Genomic DNA, 27,924 nt, shown 5'->3' on the forward strand with positions numbered 1-27,924 from the left:
TATGTCCAGGAGTCGGGCCAAAAGCCAGGTTCAGTTTGTTTTAGCAGGCCAACAGCTCACTGCTGCTTTCATATTGCAGTTTAATATGTAACTTAACCCCCAGTGTTTTTTGTTAAATTGCTCACAGTTGGCTTATCAGTCTCACTGTTCTTATTGTCAGTTTCGGTCAAAGGAACTGGTTGAGTGATTCTTTCCATCACTTGCCTGATTCCCAAGAACAACACTATGTCAACATCCATAAAAGTCATAAATTGATGATGAGATTTATCAAAAGAAGATTATATTATCTCAGAATCATGATGTTTGTCCTTGGAGGATTTTGGTATTTATAACATCTGTTTACCTACAATAATTACACCTCAGATGTGTGAGAAAGAATAAATGGAAATAAAACTTGCATAATATGAACATGGTTATACTGTGTGCCTTAAATTTCTGTGCAACCAACCAACCTGCAAGCAATATATTTATAGGTGAAACCAAAAGTTTACATACACTTTTTGTTTTAGGTCGGCTAGAATTACCAGATTTATTTCTATTTGCTAAATGCCACAATAACGAGAGAAAGAATAAGTTAATAAATTTATTTTTGAATTTCTTCAAAGTCAGAAATGTACATACAGCCCTTTTGTTTTTGGTAGCAACTCCTTTGAATGGCATAACTAGGGTCAAATATTTTGGGGTTCCTTACAGGATCTTCTCCCAATAGTTAGCTGGAGTTCTGGCCCATTCCTCCTGACAGAACTAGTAGAACTGAGTCAGTTTGGTAGGCCACCAAAACATTGACCACTTTACGAACATTTGGAAGACCCATTTATGCAGTTTTCATTTCCTGGTTGACACCTTTAGACGGTCTTTGTCAACATAATCTCTTTCCTCATGATGTAATCTAGTTTATTAAATGCACCAGCTCCTCTTGAAGCAAACAGACCCTCAACATGATGCTACCACCCCTATATTACACAGTTGGTAAGGGGTTCCCAGGTTTGCATGCGTGCCCCCTCTTCCTCCAAATGTACCGATGGTCATCACGGCCAAACAGTTCCACTTTAGTTTCATCAGACCACAGAACATGCCTCCAAAAAATACAGGTCTTTGTCCCAGCTGTGTGCACTTGCAAACTGCAATCAATTTTTTTTTTTTTTGTCGTTTTCTCTTTGGTTCTTTTGTTGTAATTGCTTCCTCTTTAATGAGCAATGTTTCAGCCCATGATTTTTCCCTGTGGTCTTTTCTGAGTGGACATTGACATTCTCTTACCCCATCCAAGCCAGCGTCGTCACAAAGTCTTTGGCTTTTGTCCTGGAGTCGATTTGTACAACATAGGTTTTTATCACTGTCAGTAGGCAAACCAGGAATGCAATACATTTGTACAAATAAGGAAAAAAGAACATGGCTCAAATGCATAAAAGCAAGCACAAAATGTAGATAATTTTTTAAAGAAAGTTTTATTAACATATGTAAAAACCAAAACAACACTACAATGCAAATTTCTAATATCTAAGAAGTATACAGCTTAACCTAACAAATCTACATTTTGTGCCAATTCAATTATATTTTTAGCACTCATTTCCTAATCACTGCAACTCATCTTTGGATCTTCCAGATTTAAAGATTGCAGAAAGTATGAATTTTACTGCCTATGTCTTAAAAATGCAGTACTTCCTTACTAGACTGTTAACACTGACCGACAAAACCAGTTAAGCACCAAATAAAGGATTTAGAAAGAATGCTTCTATAAACAATTCAGTAAGCTGTAAAATGATTGGAATATCCATGCAGTTAATAAAAGCTGATTTCATATGATCAAATTCCAAACAAAGGTGCATTCTTTTACAACACCTTAAATGATGGAGTCCTGGGTCAAGGGAGATGATGCAGGAAGTTACAATAAAGACAGAGAATGCTTTAAATTGAGTTTAATGGCGGATGATATTGTGGAATTACATAAAGCCAGGTGCCAAAAATTATGTAACTGTACAGCAGGAGAACCTTACAAGTGTAAGGTACTGAATGCTGGGACAAATAGGGTGCACCAAGGTCTCCTCATGTCATAAGGAATGAGGCAGAATATTGACAGCCGGTTTTATGAGAAACCAAAATGGAACCCCAATCAAACTCCTGCCAAACGGTCTAAATTTAGTCACCATTTTGACCATCACATGGTCAGATTACTTGTGTATTACATTTCGGTTGTAATACTAACACCTGCACTCAAGTGCTATGGCCTTATAAATACACGAGTATACACAAGTATACTCAAGTTCCGACAGAAGATGACCTTCATTATTAAATTGTGCTCAACTAGTTTTGCCAGTGCGTAAATATAAAGTAGTAATTTGTTATATCAAATTACCAGGTTGATATCAAGGACTGATATCAACCCATATGACTGATCATAACTAGCAAAACTGACATAACCTAAACACAAGGCTGTATTGGCAAGTTGTCTTACCTGTTCATCATGAGGGTGCTCAGCTGCCTTTGATGTAATCCTGACCCCACATGCAAATAAATTAGCCTCTGCTATTAAATGTTCGCTGCCTCTTTGCTCCTTTGTTGGTTTTTTGGGGGCGTTTCAAAAAGCAGCATTTTGTCATAGACAGAAGGGGTAAGTTGGGCATTTTGCAGATGGAAAGAGTAAACTTTGGGATCTCAAGAAAGACGGCACATTCTTTATCTAACACACCGACGTTGACAAGGTTATTTATTACGCCAACAAGTAAGACAGTGCCTTTAAAACGTATTCACCCCTACAATGCGTTATCCTTTTGGTTGTTTTTAAAAATCAATCGTGATCTAAGTTTTTTTTCTTCTTTTTAGACAAAAACTTAGCAAATGACCTCCCCCCCACCCCATTCATCCATTAGAAATTGACGACATAAATCTGCTTTACATAGAAACAAAAGGTTTACAGTATTGTTTGAGAATTTAGTGTTTTACTGACATGACGGAACAAACGTGCTGACTACAATTCTGTTCGAGGGCCAAAGTTTTGACGTTATGTTGCAGGCATAATTTAGGTTTGTCAGACTCACAGAAATCAAAATCACTTAAACGATGCAAAAAAATAAAGAAATTGAAACATACGATGCGTTTACTCAGACGTCAAAACAATTAAAATACTACTAGTAGTATTATTCAAAAAAAAAATGTAAAAGAAAGAAAACTCTCCCAAGTTAAAACAAAAAGAGACGTCGACGACGCTGGTGTGGCTCTTCACGTAATCATCAAAGGACTACACAACGCGCCAAGTCGCAGCGATGTAGAGAGAGAGATGCGTGCATCAGGAGGCGCCGAGCCGCAACGCAGTCGGACAAAATTCCTGAAAAAGAGCAAATTACAAAATGAACTATCTGCAAATGTAGAATCAAAGCGCGCAGTTTCATCACAGTTTTTGCTGCCTTCTGAGGTCAGAACCTTAAAACCTGTCCGACAGTCAGAAATTTTACGTCATAGCTTTGAATGTCATATTAGGAATGTTCAAGCAAATGCACTGACTAGAATCCAAACCACTCAGACACAGAAGTCTGCCTCTACCTTTAGAGGTACGTAATGCATTTTAAAGCGGGATGTGAAGACGACTTTATCTCTGATCTATGCTCACCTTCAATTGTCAATATGCATAACGTGCAGGTGGCGGAGGCAGCCTGCCTGCATAGGGGTCCATTGCGCGTGGAACGCCATATGCAGGGGCCCGGGAAACAGGAGAGAGTCGAGAGCGCTCATAAGCATAGCCGTTACTGGGCGGAGGAGGTAACGGTGCGTTAGGAGCCCTCCTGATTGGGCTGCGATCTCGTGCGTAGTACGCTGAGGGGGGAGGCGGAGGGGGAGGAGGGAGGGGCCGACGCTCATATGGATTAATCGGTGAGGTCAGTGGGCGGTCTCGAACGACAGATGAGGGCGGAGGCGGAGGAGGTGGGGGTATAGCACGATGCTCTTCATAGGGAGATCGGGCGTACTGACGAGCTCGGTATTTCTCGTAGTAATCTACTACACTGTATCGCTCTCTTTCACTGTCATAGGGCCGCTCTAGATAAACTGACCGCCTGGGGGGAGGGGGTGGCAGAGGAGGACCTGGGTAACCAGGGGGCATGGGGCGAGCCCTCAGGTAGCCGGGTGGGGGAGGCTCAGGCCGCTCTCCTGGATAATGTGGAGGCCAGTAGCCTCCCCTGTCTGGGGGAGGAGGTGGGTAGTCTTCACATTCTTCATACCTAGGTCGACTCTTAGAAACCTGAACATGGATGTGTTTGTCTACAAAAAAAAAGATAAAGGACAGAGATTACATGGTGAGTTTGATTTTTAAAATACATTTTACTTTCTGGTCACTTCTAAATGTTTTTTCTTACCTTGAAACTCAGAATTATCTAGTTCTTTCATAGCATCCATGGCCTCATCATAGTTGGGCATGTGCACAAAAGCAAAATTCTTGACAACAGCACACTCTGTGACCGTACCGTACTCTTCAAACAGAGCACGGAGTTCGTCATCAGCTCCTTTTTCTACATTGGCTACATGCAGTTTCACCGGGCCCTGGTTCTTCCCGTGACTGGCCTCGACGTTGATCGGTGTGCCGTGGAGCTTGTGCTGATGAAGGGTCCTGATGGCTTTGGTGGCAGCCTTACGGTCATCCATATGGACAAAGGCGAAGTTCTTGATGATGGCACACTCGGTGACCATGCCGTGCTCCTCAAAGAGCTCCTTGATCTCATCCTCGGTAGCTTCTTGAGGAAGGTTCCCCACAAAAATCTTCACCATTGCTGAGGATCTGTTTAAAAGCAAAATAGAATAGGAAAGTTATGTAAACAGAAAATGCAACAGTTTCCCTGCAGTAAATCAACCTTTCTCCAAGTCCAAACATTAGCACTTTCAGAACCAGGCTATGGTGTGTCTGCTGGATACGAAACCAGCAGACTGCTCTCTGTACTACGTTAGGGTGAGGAGGGGTTCCGACATATTATTTCAGTTAAGTTTTTACTGGTTTCGTTTTTAGACCACCATTAGCGTAAGCAGTGTAACTATATATTGTCTATTTGGCGTTTGTCATCTGATGTGTGATGACAAACGCACATCAGATGACAACGGTGGATAATAACGGTGGAGCTGCGTGCGCATTTACTGCGCTTGTTAGAATCTAACCGACATCTACACGTTAATTTCTTTACTTCCTCAACAGTTAGCGGCTCCTCCTCTATTTAAACTGCAATATGTAAATTAATAACTTGATCGCGCATTCTCTTTAGGCGTTCTCTAGGAACTGCAGGCTAAAGCGCCCGAAGCCCGAACCACCATCAGGCAAATATCTTTATTTTTATGCAACAGCCTTTGTTCTATATGGATTTTTTATATTGCTGCACAGTGTTGTACATAAAAAAAGGACGCCAGGAAACACAAGGAGAGGAGGGGGGGAAAAAACTAATTAATACACACATTGCGTTTAATAGACATGCATATTAAACTTGCCAAGAACATGGTTTTTACTGCTAATTACGTCGTATTAAGAGCTGAAGAGTCTAGCGTGATGCCGCGTGAACTCTACTGCTTTTTCTATTGATACGTCGTTTTCAGAGGCCAGTCAGCTTTAATGATTATCGCGTTTATTTCGGAAACGTAAAATCTTGAACAATAACTTGAGCCTTCCACAGCTTTACTTTAGGTTAGCCATTAAATGTAACAATTCTTACAAGAAAAGACGAACAAACGCTAAAAAGGAGAAACTATTTATTCGAAAACGCTAAATAAAACATAATGCAGGTATACAAGAACTTATATTTTCAGTACCTTAGCAATAAACGGTCAAAACAGCCAAGCTTAACTCACGAGGTATTCTCCTCACAACTTCCGTCAAAATTGACGACTTCCGCTTCTTCCACACAACGATGTGAAGCACGCCGCGCGCTGTTGTGGAGGGTAAACGAATCTACTTTATTCATAAAAGCGACAGGAATTTCGCTTTAAAAATATTATAAATCACACCTTCAACCTAGTATAAGTAAACGTATAATTTTCTAATTAAGAACAACGACACAGCATTTTTTTTATTTTATTTTATTTTTTTTTACTTTGCTAACTCTAATGTTTTATGCCAAAATTTCACTGCTGATTATCTCTAGATCAATTTGTGTTAAAAAAAATTTTGGAGCAGCCTGTTGTTGCTTATCAAATAGGCAGGATAAATCAATTGTTTTTTTCCAAGGTTACATTGAAACTTTACAGAATAACAGATATGAGAACAAAATGTTAGGCAAAACCCACACAAACAAGCACAGACACTTTTTTTTAAGAAAAAGGAAAAAGCACAGTATGTTTGAGCCCGCCATCACCTTAACATCCAAATTGTTTTAGCCAAAGGTGGAAGGTTGAAAATTTGGCATTTCCTTTGCAGCTTTATAGCTGAGTCGACCCTGAACTGCTCTTTATTATATCAAAGGTAACTGGAGTCACATAGTTCAGTCCACATGTTGAATAGACTTTAAAATAACTGTAAACAAATGATGCCCTCAAATCTTGGTGAAATGAGGTAAAGCTGTAAAGTTGTTCATTTTCCAAATGTTTTGCAGCTTGATTTATGTGGAAGATGGACAGAAAGAAATGAACGTTTACACACACCTGGGTTAATGGATAACAATTAACTTTCACAAGGTTCCTCTCTCTGATAAGCACTGAAGGCTGAACAATTGTGAAACTATGCAGAGAATTTCCCATTATTAAAGGCTCTTCCAGGACACACCAGAGCGATCATGTTATAATAAGGCCATTTAATAAAAGTTTGCTTGAAATAAAAAAAACCATTCTGCCCACAAAAACACATGGTAGTGAAAAAATGAGAAAGTAGTAGAGTATTTAATAACAATAACTGTAGTTCACAATTATTCTGTCTTATGATGCAGTAAAAGATCCAAAAATACATATCTTAAGTAAGAAACATTTATTTATATAACATCTCTTACAGGTCAGAAACCACAAAGTACTTTCAAAATATAAGACATAAAAACTGCTGGTAGGTTGGCAGAGTACTAAATCACCCAAGTGAGTCTTTCAAATTTAACCTTCCAATTTTTTCATGTTGGTTGACACATAGAAATTCTCGACTCTGCTATATTCAAGCTTAAAAATTTTGAAAAATAGTTTCTGTTTAGAACTGCATAATTTCAAGCAAAAATACCTAGTACTGCAATTTTCAAATTTACACTTGAAAGCAGCAAGTCACGGGGTTAAGGGAGGGGAGAGAATGACGAAAGATTGCAGAGCAGTCGAAGAGCCTTTCCTGTTTCATAAGGAGAAGCAATGTTGCTCACTTTGTCCTCAGTTCGTAGCTGATCACTTTCTTTTCTGTGCCAGGGCAGAAAAAAAAATTTTTCACTTTGAAACATTTAGCTTTCAGGTAAGACTGGACTTTCCTTCGTTGTGTCTTGTATCACATTTCTTTCCTGAAGAAACCGTCTCAGCTCAAGTTATCTCTGTGGCTTTGAATGTTTTCTTTAACAATTTTCTCCTCAAGCATTTTATTACTTCTAATCTCTCAACAGATTTCATCAGAATCTTCTCATCCATGACAAACATGTCTCAGACAATGGAGACAGAGGAGGACCTCCTCACTTTACTCCACATCAAGTTTTACCACCCTCAGCAACACTGTAAAGGTTTTTACGACTTGCTTCCCTTGGGGACCAGGAGCAGACGCTCTGCCGATGATCCTCTCAAGCTGGGCCGCGACGCCCAGACCTGCACCTACTCTCTGGTTGACCCCAAGGTGTCCCGCAAACAGCTGGCCCTAAACGCCTACCGTACACCCAAGAGCCCGGACATGCTGTTCTCCATCCAGAACCTGAGCCAGAGAGGGCGACTGTCAGTGAACGGATCGTCGCTGGGCTACCTGGAGAGAATGGACCTTCCAGACAAGGCTCTGATCCGGTTCTTAGAGTATGAGATGCTCATCATTCGGGAGTCTGGAGAGGCAAAGACCAGTTTTGAGGTGGATATGGAGGTGCTGACAGTGCCTCCCTCCAGGGAGACATGCACCTGTGTGCCTGGAAGGGCACCAGTCATGGACACGGGCATGGTGGACCAAAACACGTCTGGGTTAAGAGAACTTGGACCTCTGGAAACTGATGAGACACTCATCTATTACAAATGATCAACAGACTGAGCCAGACTAAGCATCAGAGCATTGCTGTCCATTTGTTACAGTAAAGTTGAATTAGGTAATAATAATATTCATATTCTATTGTGAAATCATTTAATTCTTTTATACTTTGGCTTTTGCAAATAGATAAAATACAGCTGGACCCTTAAATGTCTTTCATTTTTGTAAATATGAATATTGTGGTGTTTTAATGTCATTTACTTCTGAATCATAGGTTTAAGCAATAAACTACTTTTTTACAGTATCTTTTGTCCGATATTTGTAAATTATGTTCCTGTTATAGATCCAGTTTGGAAACTTGACAGAATAGCTATCACCACCAGCCCCTCCTCTGGATGTTTTAACATTGAAATCCATAAGTCACATGGCAATACTGCAACTGATGGCTCCTGTGGGGTCAAACATAAGCCCCCTGATCTATTAGGTCAGTCTGAGAGTCGATCAGACCACGAAGACACAAATGCTTCACTTCCAACTTACATAACATGGAGGCTTAACAGGGCGACTCTACGGGAGGCATTAGGCTATCTGCTAGGAAAACCATCTGAAACCTGAATCCACTGAAAGGAGAAATGTGATACGGCCAAAGAGCGTGTGAAAAAGCTGTCTTTATAAGGCTTGCAGAATGTTGGACAAATCAACTGATCCATACAGAAGCTCAGAGCAATGCTGCCTGTACAGCTTGACTTTGAACAAAAGAACCAGTAACTATCTTGTATTTCCTTCACGCTATAAGTTTCTGGCTCTTGACCAGGTAAAAATTTGAAAACTTGTGGTGCGTTTTTTATGGGGAAATAGCTTCATTGTTGGGTTACTAAAGACAAAAGGTAAAGTTAAGACACTCTGAAGAGACAGTCTGTGAATCTAGCTTGAACTGCCATGTTTTTCAGACTGAACTGGATAACTATAGTTTGAACTGGTTAAGTTGGACAACAAACATCCTTGTGCTGTATGAAGAGATGTTCCAGGATGGAAGTTTTTTTTTTCACCACAACTTAAGAGTCCACCTAGAGTCCTATATTGGTAACTACATCAAAATCCTGTTTCAAGTGAAATATATAAACAAATCAGTTTTTATAATCAGAGTAACGGTATTAGTAGAAAATGTAAATACCATCTATTAAAGATAAAGATACATTGTTAATTAAAATATGTCAATCATTTAAGATATATAACTTTTAAAAGGATACACTTTCCAAAATACTGTTAAACTGACTTTCCCAATATACCTTTAATATTGTCAAATTAAAATCTAAAATTGTTCAAAATAGCTACCGATTCTTGAGTGTTTGCTTTAAAAAATCTCAATGTTTCAAAACAGAGTAATTCCTGCCTCATCATTTCCCAAACAGAAAAATATCTCAATTTCAAAGCCAAGAAGTACGACCATGGTTTTCACATGACATAAGTACGCAAAGTCAATTCTGTGGGTAAAAATACTTTAATTATGTAAATCAGAATTATAAAAAGACAAAAACTGAAATCACTGTACATTTTTGAAAGTTCTTTTTTTGTATTGCAAATACCACTTCCAAAAATTACATTAACACATGCAAACAAAAATGTTTTAGCCTTACAAGTGCAAATACAGATTTTTATTCAAGTTCTTCATGCCAACTGGAAGAAAATATTAAGCTCCAACGTAAACATCCCCTAAAAGAATCCTATTTCCACTGTCTTTATTCTAGCCTGAAAATTAGAATTAATCTTTTTATTTACTGAAAAGACTTTACTAGCAACTTCATTTTACAGATGGATGACAAAACCAAATCTGATGTTTTGGGTATTTGTAAAAGATCAGTTCCAAGGCATTTTGGCATTAAATCAAATTTCCCAACGTTATTAGAAACTACATTTTATGAAATATAATCTATTTCCTGACAACATGATGTACAACACTGCCAAAAACAGCTACATTACCAATGGCATGTCGACAATCTCGATCTGAACATGCATAAGGGCCTTTGGACTATATCATTCCAAATTTTGTAAGGAGCACTCAAATCTGTGATAAAAATTTTTTTTAAAAACTACACTGCTGGTAATGCCTTCTAGTGCAACTTCTAAATGTACTTCAGGCTGAACTTCATTGTTTTTACTGCTGAACACTTCAGCAATCAGTACCATGACTACCATGACGATGGCACTATGTCTTCAGGTGGCCCTTTTAGTTCTACCAGCTAGCTAGAAATCAAATCATTTACCTGATTATCTCTTCCCATCCAATCTGGACCATTCCCTCTGGGTTATTAAAGTTTGTGACTGAGTAGATCAAACTATTCCCTGGAATGTGTTTAACTGTGCCATCTTCTAATAATCCTCAACTTGGTAAGTCAGAAAGCAGAAGTTCATACAAAAACAGGAATAGAACTGAACTTAGCATTACAAAACACATTCAATCAAAGAGGAGCTGATTCACTAGACCCACAAACCACAGTCTGATAATATCCACTCTGTACGTTTTATCACAAGGGTTTTCATGTTCTATGTGTATACATAAAGGTCATGAATTCAACCCTTTTTCATTACAAACTTCAGGTGTGTCCATAATAAACCAATCACAGAGATGTGGACAGTCCTAACTTCATGGCTGGCATAGAACAAGTTTTACAGTTTTTGGCGAAGGCTGTGCTGGTAAACCGATACAATGAAACCAGATGTTGGGTTAGTTATGTGTGCAAAGCGGTGTACAAACTACCTTTAAAAACAATGAATTTAGTTTTGGTAAAGGATAATGTAAACTGTGATGTGCCAAAGAGTGTTTTTAGAGACCAAGACTAGTTTGTTTAAGCTTTCTAGGATTAATCCTGTTTGAACTTTTCTCTGAAGCGCAACACAGCTAAGTGCTATGTGCTGCCGTTACAGCTGCTGACTACACAGTGGTTCCATGCTACAAAGGTCATTTTGGAGAATGTCTGCTAACCTATTTGGCCACATAAGTCAGACTTGAGTCAAGTCAGGCCAGTTGCAAGAGATTAATTCATCCATATGATGACTTGAAGTGTAAAATTCCTAATACTTCCTAGATCTAATTGGAGCCTTTGACCAAATGCACAGTGCTAGTACATAAAAATCACAATTACTTGAGTGTATTTTTTTTCCTGTCTCTACCTACCATTCAGTGACTTCCTTTTATCACACAAAGAACAAGGAGGCCATATTTACATCTTTTTGCACATTACAATAGGGTCATGTCAAGAGAGGTGCCAGATATTCCAAGAGGTAGTCAACTGATTTGGAATGTGCTTATTCATAATTTAGAATTTTTTGTGCATACACTATATTTTTAAACATGTGTCCCAACAAGAACACTTTGATGTTGATTCATATCATATAGTACACAAATCATTCAATGTCCGATCTACTGATGCTGGTATCAGCTGTATGGAGTAGATATGTCTTGAGGTGGGGAATAACACTGTTCGACATCTCGTTTTTTGTCACCCATCTGCGAAACTGTACATTAATAGTAAAAAACTCCTAAAGTGTAAAACTTAATTATTCAGTTTAATTCCTACAACATGAAGTCCTCGATTCCTAAAACTGATGATCTACAAAAGCAGTAAAAGCATAAACAGGTGACATCTTTCTGGTGTCAGTAATCCCTTGACTTACCTGCTGACTGTGATGCTCCCCTACAGCCTTTGGATGTTAGTCCTGGCCCCAGGTCAACAGAGGTTTTGGCTCGGAAATCTTTGCGTACACTAGGAAGAACTTTGAGTTGACTTTATTTAAATTTTGATACTGAGTGGGTCAAGTCGAGTGGTCCGCTGGTAAAAACTATGATCTCACAAGATCCGACAAGACGTTCTTTAATCAACGTAACGCTTTTACATGGTTGTGATTCGTTTGTTTCTATTGAGGAAAAGATTATTAAAAAACAGCAAATAATTACAAACGGTTACAGAGGTGAAAAGGTGTTGCGCAGTGAGCATCGAGATCACATTTACTAATCAAAAATTATTTTACCAAAAGGGAAAATTTAACAGATCTTGCAAACGCACAGTATAAATTGCGTTATTAAATGGGCAGTTACTAACTTACATGTTATCCATTTACGTTTCACAGCAACGCCACATAAGTTTGAATTTTGATGGAGAGCATTTACATGATTAATCACACGTGCAGGTTGGGGAGTAAACTAAAGCCGCCTTTAAAGGAATGCGGAGGTTATTTAGCTTTCTAAGGTCACACACAGTTTTACGCTTAAAACGAAAAGGTTGTTTTAAAAAAAGAGACGCCCCATTCAGATGTTTGCCAGTAAGTATTTTACAGTACAATTCAATACTAAAACAGTCAGAAGAAGGAAAAAACATATTCTAATCACTAAAACCAAACAAACAGCCATAGACGTAAAGAATTCAGTTCCTTTTGAGTGTCGTAGAGGAACGAAACGCGCTCAGCCGCAGACAGGAAGAGGATAAAGTCACGTGAATCAGGAAGCGGCGACGCAGTCGGACAACAATCCTGAAAAAAGAGCAAATAAAACAAATGAACGATTTGCCTCCCAGACATTAACAGTACGTTTTCCATTAATGTTGTTCCCCAATGTCCAGTACGAAGGCCCTTTTGTCAGTCAGCCTCCACACAGAACATTATTTTCTGGCGCGTCGAATCACAGTTTAAATATTTTACTAATAAAGTAATTTTATTCAAACAGTGATTTGTGAGACGAAAATTGCAGGTTTCGTCAAAGATTATCTAAAGCTGCCTCTGCCTTTAGATGGACGAAGTGAAGGGCGAGAAAATGTATTCTTTTTTTTTAACTCTGTCCTAATCTCACCTTCAAAATGCTGACGTGTCGCATTAGTATGCGTAGCGTGCAGGTGGTGGCGGAGGCAGCCGGTCCGCATAGGGGTCCCTTGCACGTGGAACTGCGTATGGAGAGCGATCGTAGGCATAGCCGTTACTGGGCGGAGGGGGTAACGGTGCGTTAGGAGCCCTCCGGATTGGGCTGCGATCTCGGGCGTAGTACGATGAAGGGGGAGGCGGAGGGGGTGGAGGGAGGGGCCGACGCTCATATGGATTAAGCGGTGAGGTCATAAGGCGGTCTCGAACGACAGATGAGGGCGGAGGCGGAGGAGGTGGGGGTATAGCACGATGCTCTTCATAGGGAGACATGGCGTACGGACGAGCTCGGTACTTCTCATAGTAATCGACTACACTGTATCGCTCCCTTTCGCTGTCATAGGGCCGCTCAGGATAAGCCGCCCTCCTGGGGGGAGGGGGTGGCAGAGGAGGACCTGGGTAACCAGGGGGCATGGGGCGAGCCCTCAGGTAGCCGGGTGGGGGAGGCTCAGGCCGCTCTCCTGGATAATGTGGAGGCCAGTAGCCTCCCCTGTCTGGGGGTGGAGGTGGGTAGTCTTCACATTCTTCATACCTAGGTCGACTCTTAGAAACCTGAACGTGGATGCGTTTGTCTACAAAAAAAATCCCAAAAAGATTAGTCCATTTCAGTTTAAAGAGCATTACTTCATTTCTCTCATATTACTCTCTTACCTTGAAACTCAGAATTATCAAGCCCTTTGATAGCATCCATGGCTTCATCATAGTTGGGCATGTGCACAAAAGCAAAATTCTTGACAACAGCACACTCTGTGACCGTACCGTACTCTTCAAACAGAGCACGGAGTTCGTCATCAGCTCCTTTTTCTACATTGGCTACATGCAGTTTCACCGGGCCCTGGTTCTTCCCGTGACTGGCCTCGACGTTGATCGGTGTGCCGTGGAGCTTGTGCAGATGAAGGGTCCTGATGGCTTTGGTGGCAGCCTTACGGTCATCCATATGGACAAAGGCGAAGTTCTTGATGATGGCACACTCAGTGACCGTGCCGTGCTCCTCAAAGAGCTCCTTGATCTCATCCTCGGTAGCTTCTCGGGGAAGGTTCCCCACAAAAATCTTCACCATTGCTAAGGATCTGTTTAATCAAACAAAACCAACAAGACAATCGCTAAATGGGAAGTAAAATGTAATGGAAACAGGGTAAATATGACATTACTATAAATGATGCACAATGAACGGCATTAACACAACAAATATGGAGCTAAAACAGTCTCATAATTCACAAAAGCACACATCAAGATCCACACGTGTATTTTTGATGCCAACACAAAGATATCTTGATTTACAAGGTGCTTCTGGCCTGTGAGTTGCCTGCATTTGTGTATGAATTTTGAGACTCTCATTCTCAATCCACAAACGTTTTTCTTTTTTATAAATTGTCTATCTGATTGGATGATCAACAACCAATCAGATAGCTTCCTTGTTTCAGCCAACCATATAAACGGACCTCTATGTTTGTGTCAATCACATAAACCCATTCCAACAGCGCTGTAACCACATCGAAGCACAATTTAGACCTCAGCCTGGCTTCTAGCAGCGACAGAGGAGCGGTAAGAGAAATATCGATGAGATTGCATATTCAGCTTTGTACGATAAGTTTTTAAAAAATAACTTTGTGTTTCTGAAAAGCGTGACTTAAGAGATTTATTTAAGGACCAGGACTTTATAACAATTCATAATATACAAAGGCTATAATAGACCAAATTATCTTGGTCTAGAGAACAGCTTCCGCACAAAAGCCTGAGCAGCTACCTCGATTTGGGGCAACAAACCCCCAAACCTGTTAAACAGCTACTTAAATTACAAAAAATTCAACTTTTAAAAAAAGACACTAGTCTGACACTATTAGCATAGCTCAATGTGTTAAGGAGCCTTGGGATTCCTCCGGAGGAGCTGGAAGAAGTGGCTGGGGAGAGGGAAGTCTGGGCCTCCCTTCTGAAGCTGCTGCCCCCGCGACCCGACCCCGGATAAGCGGAAGAAAATGGATGGATGGATGGATGGATGGAATATGTTAAGATAGATATTTCACTTACCGCTCCTTTGCTGCCAGAAGTCAGGCTGAGGTCTAAATTGTCTGTGCTTACACACGGCTACAGGTTACCCCAACCTGAGGGTCCGTTCATATGATTGACTGAAACAAAGAAGCTATCCGACTGGTTGCTGATCATCCAATCAGATAGACCATTTATTAAAAAAGAAAAAAAGACATTTGTGGATTGAGACGGCAGGGGAGTCTAAAATTCACACACAAATGCAGCACAACTCGCAGGCCAAAAGCAGCTTGTAAATCAAGACATTTATGTTGGCATCAAAAATACAAGTGTGAATCTTGTTCTTTTCGTTTGTGGATCTCATTCTGTGCATTTGTGAATCTTGATCTATGCATTTGTGAATTATCAAACTTGTTTTAGTCCCATAAGCTCCAGCTATTAGCTAACACCTTGAACGCCGCAGCCTCACTAAGACGAAATGTCAAAGGACATTTCACGGGCCCGCTGAGTGCGTTTGCTCGACGCTATACAAACCGCTAGTAATAATAGCATGTAATTATAGCAATTAATAATAGAAACCACAAAAAAAAAACTTTACTCACGGTTTCCAAAGACGACCTGAAAAGAATGAAATATCTTTTGTGGAGCGTTCTACCCACAACTTCCTGTTAGCTACGTCAAGAGGAAGATGTCAGAACTGCAGCACCATAGCGCCATCTAGAGTGCAGGATGTTAAAGGCCACTTTAAAGATGCCTAGCAGGGTGGTTCTGAAATTTCATGTATAACAAGTACCACGTCAGTAAATTCCAGGTTTTACAAGTGCCTCCATCTTGAAAGATGACACAAACAGAAATTATGGAAATTTCTTACATTGGTATTGCATAAGTGGCTTAATTTGTATTCAAACCAGGACAGAGAGGTTAGATGAAAGGTCTGTGTAAAAGTAATTGTTTCCCATCACCTGGGGTAGCGCCACAAAGATTTGAAGCACACCAGCTCCAAACCATAAAGCTCTCTAAGGTTCAGAAGAGTAAATAAGTAAAAATAACAAAATTAAAGGTTTGAAAAGATCTAGTTAAAGAATATTAACAATTTGAATCTTGAAACATGACCTTAAGCTTAAACAGTTTAATGATAAAAACTCATTCAGCCATAATTAAGTAAAGTCAATAAAATGGCGGCCGGCACAGTGGCGCAGTTGGTAGAGCTGTTGCCTCGCAGTTCTGGGTTCGATTCCCGGCCCCGGTCTTTCTGCATGGAGTTTGCATGTTCTCCCTGTGCAGTGCATGCGTGGGTTTTCTCTGGGTACTCCGGTTTCCTCCCACAGTCCAAAAACTTGACTGTCAGGTTAATTGGCCTCTCCAAATTGTCCCTGTGTGTGTGTGTGTGTGTGTGTGTGTGTGTGTGTGTGTGTGTGTGTGTGTGTGTGTGTGTGTGTGTGTGTGCATGGTTGTTTGTCCTGTGTGTCTCTGTGTTGCCCTGTGACAGACTGGCAACCTGTCCAGGGTGACCCTGCCTCTCGCCCGGAACGTTAGCTGGAGATAGGCACCACTAACCCTCCTGACCCCATTAAGGTAGCCAATCAGAAAGCGCGGATTCTCCTCCGTGCTTTTGAGGGGAAATTACGGAGTGGAATCCCAAACAGCTGACCCAAAATCCAGCGGACATCGGAGATGATATGGAAACAACATTAATATTGATTCAACATTTCGTGCAAAGAATATAGAAATGACAAGGGGAGGAGTTGGAGCCAAATTGCTACCGCAGTTGATAAACCCGGTAAGTTTTCAGCTGTTCTTCGTTAACGTAACATAAATAGGTTATAATGATTTTCATTCAGTCAGGACTTTACGCTGACTCTATAGCCACATGCATCACAGGTAGATTCTAGTAAAGCATTGATTAATGCCTGATTTTAAAATTAGTTAACTGGACTTGTAGCCATTATTTTGTGCCCATGTGGCTGGACACCACCCGTTATACCTAGGATTTCTGTCGGCTAATGTGTCTCTCAGGGTTTGAAAATGGGCCGACAACTCGTGTAGTGTGAGCTGGACATTAGACTAAGGAAATGAGGAAGAGATGGTCAGTGGAGAGCACCGGAGTTGAGCCTTTTTTCATTCAGTGTCATCAAGAGAAAGGGGGCGGGGAGAGGAAGAGACGATAAAGCCGATAATTAAAATGAGGTCGATAGGTTTAATTTATCGTGCGATTAACTGATATATTGTTTATCGCGACAGACCTAGTCATGGGAGATTAAAGAATTTCTCAAGCATGCATGAAAGATTTGAGGCAGCAGGCCAGGTATGTTTTTGATGAGGGAATAACATTGTAACTTGATGTAGAGCTAAAAAAAAAAAAAAGATGATTTTACATGATACTGATTTCCACTTGAAACAATGTTGTCATTCCAACATTTAGTTTCACAAGAACCATTTTGTTGGAACTTACCACACTTTCTCAACAAAATTTACATTGAGTATAATCCTACTTCTACTGTCCACTGACGGAGAGGGTGTCATGTTTCCACTGCTTTAAAAACAAAACCTAAGTTGTAAAACCAGTTGACAGCCCGGTTTTAGTTTTAGTCGCAGCCTGGGTAATTTAGATTTGTTTGCATTTTAACCATCTGTTGTCATTTTAGTTTTAGTCAATTTAATTATCTGTTGCTTTATTTGGAAAAAATATGAATTCCAAGAAGAATGCCTGTTTAGGTGATCCAGTCTTTTTAAATGGCTAAAAATGGGATATCTGATTGGATATAGCTAATCTTATGTTGTTTTTTTATTTGTTTGTTGACAAAAATATCAGTCATCACATCATAATTAACACCATTCTAATGTACTTTTTTTTAGTTTTTATACTGTTTCTAGTTTTCTTCCAAAGATTGACAGTTGAACAAAATACTTCATAGTTGTGGTCGATGATGTAAACAGTATATAGCAGTTTGTTAAGCAGTAACAGTTCATCAGAATAGCAAAAGTGAAACCAAGACGTGACCTCCTCTCTGTTTAAAGTTGCAACAAAACGGAATTTCCAGTGCTCTGATGGTGCTTTCAAGGTCTTACTGTAAAAATGTGTTCCAGCAGAACACATAAGAAAAGTAGGACAGCAGGCATTTTTGGTTTGTTTTTGTTAGGACACTAGACTCAATCTGTAATGTCTTTACTTTATGTGGATGTTTTATTTTACAGTCTTCTCATATTGACTTTTTTTTCCTATCAGGTAATTTTAAAGCCTAACGTGGAAAACAATCCACCCCAGTCACTCATTTTTTTACATTCCCAGAAACGGTGATATATGGACAACCTGTTTTAGAAGTTCACATGTCCAAACGGAATACTTTCCTACTATAAGTATCCCTTGCAGTAGGAAAAGCAGGAACTTCAGACTCGTATGTGAAAGCACCATGGCTACAAATGGGGCGTGTGAGATGATGACACGGTGCTGAAATGTTTACAGCACCGTGGCAGGAATAAAGGGCCTGGAGTCATTTCCAGTAGCTGTTGGTGTTTTCAGGAAATATTTTCTTCTCTTCGAAAAGTGGGAGTCCGTCTACATCTTTATTTGAAGAAAAAGCTTCGAGGTAGGACAAAAATATCTTGGTTTGACAATGAAAAGCATCCCACATTGTTTATTTATAAACACTTTAAAATATTTCATGACTTCAAATCTCTCTAGATTTTCTCAAGATCTCTTCCTCCATAACAAACATGTCTCAGACAATGGAGACAGAGGAGGACCTCCTCACTTTACTCCACATCAAGTTTTACCACCCTCAGCAACACTGTAAAGGTTTTTACGACTTGCTTCCCTTGGGGACCAGGAGCAGACGCTCTGCCGATGATCCTCTCAGGCTGGGCCGCGACGCCCAGACCTGCACCTACTCTCTGGTTGACCCCAAGGTGTCCCGCAAACAGCTGGCCCTAAACGCGTACCGTACACCCAAGAGCCCAGACATGCTGTTCTCCATCCAGAACCTGAGCCAGAGAGTGCGACTGTCAGTGAACGGATCGTTGCTGGGCTACCTGGAGAGAATGGACCTTCCAGACAAGGCTCTGATCCGGTTCTTAGATTATGAGATGCTCATCATTCGGGAGTCTGGAGAGGCAAAGGCCAGTTTTGAGGTGGACATGGAGGTGCTGACAGTGCCTCCCTCCAGGGAGACATGCACCTGTGTGCCTGGAAGGGCACCAGTCATGGACACGGGCATGGTGGACCAAAACACGGCCTGGCCTGAAGAGACTGAAGAGACTCTCGTCTGTTATTCTAACTGAAAATTACCAACAAACCGATATGGACTTTTCAAACAGTATGGTATGTCTGGGATGATATTCACTTTTTCTACTTGTATTGCATTGAGCCATATGTAATGAATATAAGAAAGTTAAAAATGTAGCAGATTAAACTCTTCGAGTTTAGCCATAAAATAATATTACCTACATCTAACTTATACTCTTTCCAGATCTTGTACAAATCACACATGTTGCTCAGGGATTCCATACAACACCTTGACCAACTTTTAAACTTGTCAAAACAAGTTTTTCTAGAGCTTTACAGACACAACACCACATTCCTTATCTTTAGGCTCAGGTTACAGTGAGCCTGTAGCCTCACTGTAATCTTTAGTGATGACCTTTAGAAAGCAACACAGTATCAACTAGAGATGGGAGTATTAAAGAACAGCTTTAGTTAACACAAGAAAATACACTGAAAATACACTTCTACTATTCACAAGTTTTATTCTGAATGGTAATTAAATTTGAATGTCTAATATTTTTAAAATTCTACACATTTCTTACATTTTAAAATCCATTAGCTTTCAATGAATACAAAATTCTGCTTCTGAATATTTACTTTTCTTACAATACCTTCATTTAGCTCAAATAAACAAATAAAAACACAAGCCAGTCCTGTCTGGAATGTGTTCTACTGTGAAAAGCTGCTGAGCACAAAAACTAAGAATGCAAGCAATGTCCAGAAAGAGATGAACTTTAAGTTTCCTTGATAAACAGATTTTACCAAAAGAGGAACTGGAAAAAAGCAGCTGTTCCACTTTTAGTCACACATGAGAACATGAGAATTACGGTAGCTTCAATTTCAGGAGTAAAACTGCCTTTGTGATCACATTACCAATTAGCACCACATCCAAAAACATTAACCAAAACAAATTTAATGAAATGTGTTACAGTTCAAAGTGGGTGAGGAAACAGTTTATATTAACATTTGAATATAAGGCTAAACTTTTTACACTGGTTATCACATTTTAAATGAGCAAGTTGTGTTTGTATTAACATCTTGTTAAAACTTTACAAGTGTTGATTTGTATTATTTCCAACTTCAAACATTTGTAGTTTTTTGGGGGTTTTTTTTTAACAGGGACAAAATAAAATACAATTTTCAGTAATTAACAGACAAAAAGCTAAGAAAATTCAGACAGTAGGAATCTTTTATACAAAGTGTGAGACATGATTTTTCTTTACAGTATGATGTCACGAGAGATTAAAAAACTTGTCTTCCACAGCCTTTCCCTGAACTCATCATTTTGGAAATGGGTGATGCAGGTTTTCTGGAAGCTTGGGGAGATTCCCTTCCAAATGGACCAAACTCCCACAGGATGAGTAATTCTCCTTTGGAAGCTTGGGGAAATTCCCTTCCAAATGGACCAAACTCCCACAGGATGAGCAGTTCTCCTTTTGAATCCACACAGTTCAGTCAGGCGTTTTAGGTTTCTAAACAGTAGACATCATGTACAGTCGTGTCTAAAAGTTTCGGCAGTGACACAAACACTGAAATCACTCGGTCTAGTTAGCCTAATGATTGCTATAAAAACAAAATAAATAAATAAATCACTTTCTCACATTTGCAAATAGAACATAAAGCACTTATGACATTGCCTCTTAATGGCCTAACATGAGGAGATGCTACCAAAGCTCCACAGCGCCAGCATGTGGGAAAGAGCTATGTGATCTTCACAGGGAGAAAATTGACAGCATTGGACTCAAAGGCTACATACACGGCACCACTCATGTCGTTACTGGTTTCTTTAACAAAAGAAATGCTGCTAAACTTTGAACCTTTTACAGCCCAGAAGTTGGACCAGCTAGTAACGGCTATCAAGAACTAAAATGTTCCTTCTCAGTTTACTACAGATAAATATTTATATATATATAAAAATTTTTAAACTAAAATAAGAAGTCACTGTCACTGCTGAATATTTAGGCAACAACTGGAGATGAAATATTCCAACTCAAGATGCCTTACCTCAGAATACTGACCAATCTCATATTTTCTTTGACTGTCAGTTATCTTGGAACCATTTTTCCAATCAGTAAACAGACAAATCTGTGGGAAAAATGCACAGAAGGTTTAATCAACTTCCAAATTTAAATTACGAAGAGAATCATGCAGCTTTTTTGTTTTTTGTATATGCATCTACATTACAGGCCAAACATTTGAAAGTAAACACAAGCCAAATAATTAAAGCAACTGAGTTTCTGTTCACAGTGCCTTTCTTAAAGATTAGCTCTCAGTGTGAAGCCTCTTCTACAGTGGATGTGCAACCGTCAGGAAAGAGCAACTCCTCTCCAGATTCACATTGGACAACCTGAGGGCTCCAGTGGGCAGAACTTTAACAATTCAGCGACAGAGAAAAGTACTTGACCATATATGAATCTGAAATTTTAAAATAAATTATAAAATCAAATGCTTAGCCAGTGCAAAAACATTAAAACAGGAGTTATGTGTCGTTCTCTAGGAAAACACTAAACTAAATTATACGAAGTTAGTTGGAGTTAAAGATTGCCAAAGCCACAAATGCCTGATATTTACAGAAAAAATGTCTATTTATCCACAATCTTCTGCTTAGCAGAGACTGGATCGAAAGATTGAAAGGTCCAGGAAGGAAACCCTGACTTCCCTCTCTAGGTTGTGCTAGGAGTTCTCCAAAAAAAACAAAAGTACCTAAAGTGTTTTCTTCCTACGGGTCTCCTCTCTCGGTACCCACACCACATCATTTGAATCTTGTAAATACAGAGCTGTTTTTACAAGAGTCCTCTCCTCATACTCTCTAAAAGAGACCAGCTATCCTTCAGTGGAAGCCATTCGACGAATCAAGATCAAAATCTCATGACCACAGAGGGTTGAGACACAGACAGCTTGGCTTTTTGGCTAAGGACTTGAACTGCTGCCAAAGAGGCCCTAATCCATTTATCACCTGGTTCATCATACATCAATAATGAAAAAAGGACCAAGAGCCACTGGAGGCAAAGCTGGACTCCCGACAGCACAATCCATCTTCTTTCTCAGAACTTATCTAGGACACTGATGGGAGTTTTCTGGATAATGACAAATCTTTAAAAACCCTGACATTCCAATTTTGATCATACACGTTTTTTTGACTGAAGTTACTGTTGGCAACAGCGACTATTGTTAACTGCATACATGCAGACATAACCTGGTGGATGACAGTGTAGTAAAACAAGTGTCTTGAAACTCTATGTGACTTTGCTTTCAAACATTTGACCTGCAGTATATAATCTTTACAGGAAACGGTTTTGAGACATTTACCTGAGTCTTCCTGCTTGGCATCAGGGATGACTTACCCGGGGCTAGCTTCTCCTGCAGATGGTTTAAGCACCTACAAAGAGCACAGACACCAAGAATACCAAAGATGCAAGCTATCTGATTATGTAGTTATGAGATGTTCATGCTCAAAGACAATAATGGAGAGGGGTACTGCTGGGAAGGAGGCATTTAATGAAATGGGGAAAGAGAACTCGGTTGATTCAGCAATTAGTCATAATAGTAGATTAGAAGGCCACCCCTAAAATGATTCAATGCCTAGCAGGTAAAGTGGGAAGAGTTGGATGCTGCAACCGGTGCGGTAAGAGAGGTTCGACCGAGATAAACCAGACTTGATTTTTCGCTTTTGAATCCAAGCAAATGGCTGAGAAACTTCTCCATCCACATATTAAACGTTGCACTAATTAGTTCAGCAAAACCGGACAATTTCAAATCTTTTTCTAAGTTTTAATAGACGCTTACAAAATGCGGAGCACTGGGGAAAAAAAATGTCAAGTAGCAAGCTGAGTGTAAAGAATAAAAGTGAAAGCAGTGCCACGCCTAGTTTCAGCTGCCTACCAACCACAACCAGGAATAATTTCACAGTTAAATACTGACTTTGTTTCCATTTGTTTATTAAAAGCCTGAAAAGCAACCTGAAAAGTAAATACAGTTCACACAGAACGTGCCTACGGATTATATTTCCGCAAGAAAATTTAACAAAGTGTAAAAAGAAAAAAAGTAAATCACACTGAATTTTTTGAGGTTGTTTCAACAAGTGTCGCAACTTTTTACGATTTTTGAACAACCGTCCACACTCTGTATTATATTTAAGCACTCCTTAACTGATTTTAAATTACTGAACATTTTCTAAATCAACCAATAAGCTAAGAGTAAAACTAGTTTTGCTGGTAAACACCACAGACTGTAATGTAAAGGCAATCCCTTGTTATGAAAATATACCAAGTTTCCCCAGAGACTAATAAAAAAGATTGGAACAGAGAATGGTTTTCGGTCATCAACTATAGATTAATGCGTCACACGCCATACACTCTCAAAAGCTGTTCTACTGAACACTTTCAGAATATCGAAGAAAACAATTTGAGGAACACAAAAGTTCAAGAACAGCTCAGGAAAAAGAAACGCAGAGATGGAGTTGTATGTTTTTAAATACGAGGCCGTCCGCAATATCTTCCTGTAAGCCTCAGGCGAACGCAACGACGTGCTGGGTGTATAGCGCCACGTGCGTCAGCAGACGACGATCTTGTCATATTCTAAAAACCTGGAAAGAGAGCACACGACACATGTCAAAGCGCATTCTGAGAAGTCGCGCAAAATCTTTTTGTATTGTTTTAGTATTTCAAGCCTCAAGCAGCAACCTGTACGCTTTGTTTTTGTATGTTGTTTTTGGTTGTGTATTTAATGGCTGACGAGTCACAGGAATTTATAGCTTTAGTTGATGGTAGGGCTGGACAATAAATCAATAAAATATATCGCAATAGACATGTGATCAATATTGATGGCTAATACATCATATTGATGCATATTCAATATGCAATATATGTAATATTCACTGAACTCCCACCTAGAACCGCACAGCATTCTGGAGGATGTAGGCAGAGGAAAGACTTTAGCTTCTCAACCTCTCACAGGTTGGTGGCATCAACAAACTCACCCTTTGGTTACCTAGCAACACCTTGAGTAACTTGTGCAGCAACAGTTTCATGTTTCATCACTGTGCCTCACAACTGCTTAAAAATAAACGGTGTGTAGTGAGAACAGGAAAGGTCCCACCAGCAGTCTGGCAGAACTACAGATGTCTAAAACAAAGTACGAATCAATAATTGCCAATAAACTGATATGAAACACTTATATGGTGACAAGTTTTTCAGAAATATCGTCCAGCCCTAGTTGATGCTACCGATACAAGATGGGACACTATCTCAATTTGCGAATATAGGTCTTATGTATTTTTTTCTTGAAACATCCAATAGCCATACAGGAAACACTGTCTCAGTTCTCACCTTGCGTAACTCTATGGCCCTCTAATAGCCTGCGTAGCGAGACGGCGGTGGGGGAGGCACTCTCCCAGCATAGGGGTCCCTGGTACGGGGAGGCGCGTACAATGGAGCCCTGGACATCGGCGAGAGTCGAGAGCGCTCGTAGGAATACCCATTCCCAGCCGCCGGGACAGGTGGAGGGGGGATTCTCCTGATCGGGCTCCGGTCCCTTGCTGCGTAAGGAGCAGGGGTCGGGAGGGCGCGGCGCTCATATGGGTCGACTGACGGCGCCACCCCGAGGCGCTCTCTAACCAAAGCCGATGAAGGAGGCGGAGGAGGTGGTATGGCACGCCTATCGTCGTAGCTTGCCGCCGCGGTAAAAGGATGGGCCCTGTACTTCTCATAGTAATCCACCGACCCGTAGGGCGCTCTGTCACCGTATCCACGGTCAGGGTATGCAGCTCGTCTCATGGGAGGAGGTGGCGGTAGGGGCGGAGGGGGAGGTGGTGGAGGGGGATAAGCAGAAGGGCGCCCTCTGTAGGGGGGCTCAGGCCTTGGCATTGGGTAAAATGGAGGATAGTAGCCTCCTCTAACTGGTGGGGGTGGATATTCCTCCTCCTCCTCCTCAGGACCCCCTCTGGGTCTGCTTTTTGATACCTGAACATGAATACGCTTTCCTAAGAAACAGAAAAGAAAGAGAATATATGTTTGATCTAAAAGTCTTTAGGACGACCCTTCAGATCATCCAACATGGACAACTGGTGCATTTCAATAAATTAGAATGTAGGGGGGGGGGCTGCTCTTTGAGGTGGAAAATTGGAATTTGCAGCTCCAAGGAAGAGCTTCGTCCTTGAAGGCGAAGCTCGGTCCCCACAGGTGTTTTGCACAGCTGAATGGTTGGCAAGAGAGATTTCTCAAACATGCATGAAAGGATCAAAGCAACAGTCCAGGTATGTTGCTGTTGAGGGCATAACATTATAACATGATATAGAGCTCAAAAAGGTAGATTTTACATAATACTGCTCCTTGAAAATATCAAAGTGAGTGTGTATGAATATTTACAAACATTCAAGGTTCAGTTTGTGAATTGAACTTCTGAAATAAAGCTACTTTTTGACTACATTTCAACTTATTGGGAGGCATCTGCACAATATGGCTGCACTCACCCTGAAACTCCAAGTTATCCAGGCCCTCCAGGGCATCCATGGCCTCATCATAATGAGGCATGTGAACAAATGCAAAGTTCTTGACAATGGAGCACTCCGTGACTGTGCCGTACTCCTCAAACAGGTCCCGCAATTCCTTATCAAAGCCTTTTTCAACGTTGGCAATGTGGAGTTTGACGGGACCCTGGTTCTTCCCTCTGCTGGGCTCCACATTGATGGGCCTCCCGTTCAGCTTGTGCAGATGGAGCTCACGGATAGCTTTGGTGGCTGACTTGCGGTCGTCCATGTGGACGAACGCATAGTTTTTGTACTTCGCGCATTCCGTTACTATGCCGTACTTAACAAATAGCTCTTCAATGTCCTCTCTCGTCGTTTCTGGAGAGAGGTTACCGATGAATATCTTTACCATGGTTGCTCCAGTGTACGATCCTAAGTGGAAAAGAGGTGAGGGAGAAGAGAAATGAAAACGGGTTGATGGGCAGAAAGCTGAATTCTAATTTCGAAACTACAATGCTATTATCAAAGGGAACAAGCTTAAAGTTAGGTTGAAGGGAAACAGTTTAACTCAAATTTAACTCTGACATTTGCTCTCAAAATAAAGTGTTAGCCTGTGAATACCTTATAAAATATAGGAGCAACTTTAAACAGGAAGCCAAAAAAAAAGGTTACTTGTTTGAACTTCCTGTCCATAGAGCTACTAGCCGGTTTGCTAATGTCAGCTAATATTAGCTACTGAAATGCGCAACAGTCGCCATCAATAAAACCTCGGTTTTGGGTAGCCCATAAGTAAAAATGTAAATGACCATAAATTGAAGTAAAACGACCAAGAACTTTAAAAACTATCTTACCGTTTGGCAACAGCGATATCGAAAGAAACTCCAATCATACAGACATCAAAGATGAGGATGGCGGTATGCGCGAGCTGGGAATCTGATTGAGCGATACAGTTGCCAATCAAGCTCTACGGACTGTGATTGGCTAAAGCAAACTGGAGACGGAAAGGGTTGGTCTTAGATTCCAGTTGCAGGTTACGTAAAACGTTTCAACTGGTTCAACTAGTTCTGCAGATATTTAACTTTGTCCTGTATAACGTACGAACTATTTTAAACGAAAATGAGAAGTTTCTATGCCTGTTTCATAAACGTTTGGTTACTATTCTAGTAAGAATTCACTCTCTAAACTCAGAAATGGACTTTTAAGAATAAAGTCAGAATTCTCAGAAAAAGAAAGTTATGATTTTGAGATTAAAGTAAGCATTGTCTTTTTCAGTGACCCTAATAATTTTATAATTTTGACCCAACTTTTCAGAGTTCTAACTTTTTTTACTCAAAATTATGACTTAAAAACGTCAGAATTCTGAGAAAAAATTCTGAATTCTGACCTTTTTTATCGGCCCTAATTTGCTCCCCTAGAATTCCCTAACCTTTAAATTCAGTCAGATTTATGTATAAAGTACATTTACATGACAGTTGTAGATTCAATGTACAAGGCAGCAGTATACAAAAATAAAAATAAAGGCAAAGAATAAGACACATTAAAATAAGGTACATAGAAATTTTAAATGGCACACAGAAATAAGATAACATAAAATCAGAAAATTAAAAAAGTAAAACTAATAAATGACAAGAATCCAAGTATTAAAATTACAACAGCATCAGTCTTGATAAATGGTGTACAAAGCAGTGTATAGATATCATACTAATTCTTCTTATAAAGTCTAAAATGAATTACACATTTGAGATCTTTCACACCAGAACTGTACACATATTTATTAACTGTCTCAAAAATCAGAGGTTTGCATACATGTCCTTAGTATTTAGTAGCATTGCCTTTGAATTGAATGACTTGGGTCAAACATTTTGAGAAGCTTCCTTCCACAAGCTTCCTTCCACAAGCTTCTCACTTCCTTCCTTCCACAAGCTTCTCACTTTAAGTTGCTGGAGTTCTGGCCCATTCTTCCTAATATACATGGTGGGACTGATTCATGTTGGTAGGACCCCTCACTCATGATTCACAACGTTTTGATCTACCCATAAATTTTCTGCAGGATTGAGATCAGGGTTTGTGATGGGCTTGCGCACCAAAACATTGACTTTGTTGTCCTTAAGCCTCTTTATAAGCACTTTGGCTGAGCTCTAACATCCATGGCAGATGTCTTTAAATATTACTTCAATATCACCTCATAATCATTTCTCATGATGTCATCTATTTTGTGGA

General features: G+C 40.1%; 5 protein-coding genes across 7 annotated transcripts; 2 read left to right on the top strand and 3 right to left on the bottom strand.

Moving 5' to 3' along the window:
• Window positions 1–1,426: 1,426 nt before the first annotated feature.
• On the bottom strand, window positions 1,427–5,913 carry LOC103480162 (RNA-binding protein 4.1-like). The gene is made up of 4 exons (XM_081599575.1): window positions 5,779–5,913; window positions 4,347–4,765; window positions 3,605–4,251; window positions 1,427–3,322 (listed from the first exon to the last, which is right to left on the bottom strand). The coding sequence occupies exons 2-3, from the start codon at window positions 4,753–4,755 to the stop codon at window positions 3,614–3,616; spliced, it is 1,047 nt and encodes a 348-aa protein (XP_081455701.1). The 5' UTR covers window positions 4,756–4,765; window positions 5,779–5,913; the 3' UTR covers window positions 1,427–3,322; window positions 3,605–3,613.
• A 196-nt stretch (window positions 5,914–6,109) lies between these two features.
• LOC103480160 (TRAF-interacting protein with FHA domain-containing protein A) lies at window positions 6,110–8,387 on the top strand. Its single transcript, XM_008435017.3, has 2 exons — window positions 6,110–7,381; window positions 7,527–8,387. The coding sequence occupies exon 2, from the start codon at window positions 7,550–7,552 to the stop codon at window positions 8,132–8,134; it is 585 nt and encodes a 194-aa protein (XP_008433239.2). The 5' UTR covers window positions 6,110–7,381; window positions 7,527–7,549; the 3' UTR covers window positions 8,135–8,387.
• A 3,552-nt stretch (window positions 8,388–11,939) lies between these two features.
• Window positions 11,940–15,724, bottom strand: LOC145548687 (RNA-binding protein 4.1-like). 2 transcript variants are annotated; one of them, XM_081599592.1, is made up of 4 exons: window positions 15,580–15,724; window positions 13,643–14,061; window positions 12,927–13,563; window positions 11,940–12,610 (listed from the first exon to the last, which is right to left on the bottom strand). In XM_081599592.1, the coding sequence occupies exons 2-3, from the start codon at window positions 14,049–14,051 to the stop codon at window positions 12,950–12,952; spliced, it is 1,023 nt and encodes a 340-aa protein (XP_081455718.1). In that variant the 5' UTR covers window positions 14,052–14,061; window positions 15,580–15,724; the 3' UTR covers window positions 11,940–12,610; window positions 12,927–12,949. The 2 variants fall into 2 exon arrangements, with proteins under 2 accessions (XP_081455718.1, XP_081455720.1); XM_081599594.1 differs by lacking the exon at window positions 15,580–15,724 and adding an exon at window positions 15,020–15,145.
• Window positions 15,725–18,303: 2,579 nt separating this feature from the next.
• LOC145548615 (TRAF-interacting protein with FHA domain-containing protein A-like) lies at window positions 18,304–20,499 on the top strand. Its single transcript, XM_081599357.1, has 2 exons — window positions 18,304–18,564; window positions 18,660–20,499. The coding sequence occupies exon 2, from the start codon at window positions 18,692–18,694 to the stop codon at window positions 19,253–19,255; it is 564 nt and encodes a 187-aa protein (XP_081455483.1). The 5' UTR covers window positions 18,304–18,564; window positions 18,660–18,691; the 3' UTR covers window positions 19,256–20,499.
• On the bottom strand, window positions 20,132–26,691 carry LOC103480159 (RNA-binding protein 4.1-like). Of its 2 annotated transcripts, XR_536057.3 has the most exons (6): window positions 26,556–26,691; window positions 25,708–26,136; window positions 24,566–25,218; window positions 22,548–22,617; window positions 21,243–21,323; window positions 20,132–20,671 (listed from the first exon to the last, which is right to left on the bottom strand). XR_536057.3 is itself a non-coding variant. In XM_081599356.1 (4 exons), exons 2-3 carry the CDS (start codon window positions 26,114–26,116, stop codon window positions 24,587–24,589), a joined length of 1,041 nt encoding a protein of 346 aa, XP_081455482.1. In that variant the 5' UTR covers window positions 26,117–26,136; window positions 26,556–26,691; the 3' UTR covers window positions 23,160–23,823; window positions 24,566–24,586. The 2 variants fall into 2 exon arrangements, 1 of the variants encoding a protein (XP_081455482.1); XM_081599356.1 differs by lacking the exons at window positions 20,132–20,671; window positions 21,243–21,323; window positions 22,548–22,617 and adding an exon at window positions 23,160–23,823.
• Between the last annotated feature and the right edge of the window lie 1,233 nt (window positions 26,692–27,924).

The sequence above is a fragment of the Poecilia reticulata genome, chromosome 18 (genome assembly GCF_904066995.2).
Source record: "Poecilia reticulata chromosome 18, P_reticulata-male-v2, whole genome shotgun sequence".
In the NCBI taxonomy this organism is placed as follows: Eukaryota; Metazoa; Chordata; class Actinopteri; order Cyprinodontiformes; family Poeciliidae; genus Poecilia; species Poecilia reticulata.

Bases quoted from the DNA above. Each gene is read 5' to 3' on its own strand.
- LOC103480162 (XM_081599575.1), bottom strand. From the start codon at position 4,755: ATGGTGAAGATTTTTGTGGGGAACCTTCCTCAAGAAGCTACCGAGGAT. The intron at 4,252-4,346 runs GTAAGAAAAAAC...TTTTTTTTGTAG, and splicing joins AGATAATTCTGAGTTTCAAG to ACAAACACATCCATGTTCAG.
- LOC103480160 (XM_008435017.3), top strand. From the start codon at position 7,550: ATGACAAACATGTCTCAGACAATGGAGACAGAGGAGGACCTCCTCACT.
- LOC145548687 (XM_081599592.1), bottom strand. From the start codon at position 14,051: ATGGTGAAGATTTTTGTGGGGAACCTTCCCCGAGAAGCTACCGAGGAT. The intron at 13,564-13,642 runs GTAAGAGAGTAA...TTTTTTTTGTAG, and splicing joins TGATAATTCTGAGTTTCAAG to ACAAACGCATCCACGTTCAG.
- LOC145548615 (XM_081599357.1), top strand. From the start codon at position 18,692: ATGTCTCAGACAATGGAGACAGAGGAGGACCTCCTCACTTTACTCCAC.
- LOC103480159 (XM_081599356.1), bottom strand. From the start codon at position 26,116: ATGGTAAAGATATTCATCGGTAACCTCTCTCCAGAAACGACGAGAGAG. The intron at 25,219-25,707 runs GTGAGTGCAGCC...TCTGTTTCTTAG, and splicing joins GGATAACTTGGAGTTTCAGG to GAAAGCGTATTCATGTTCAG.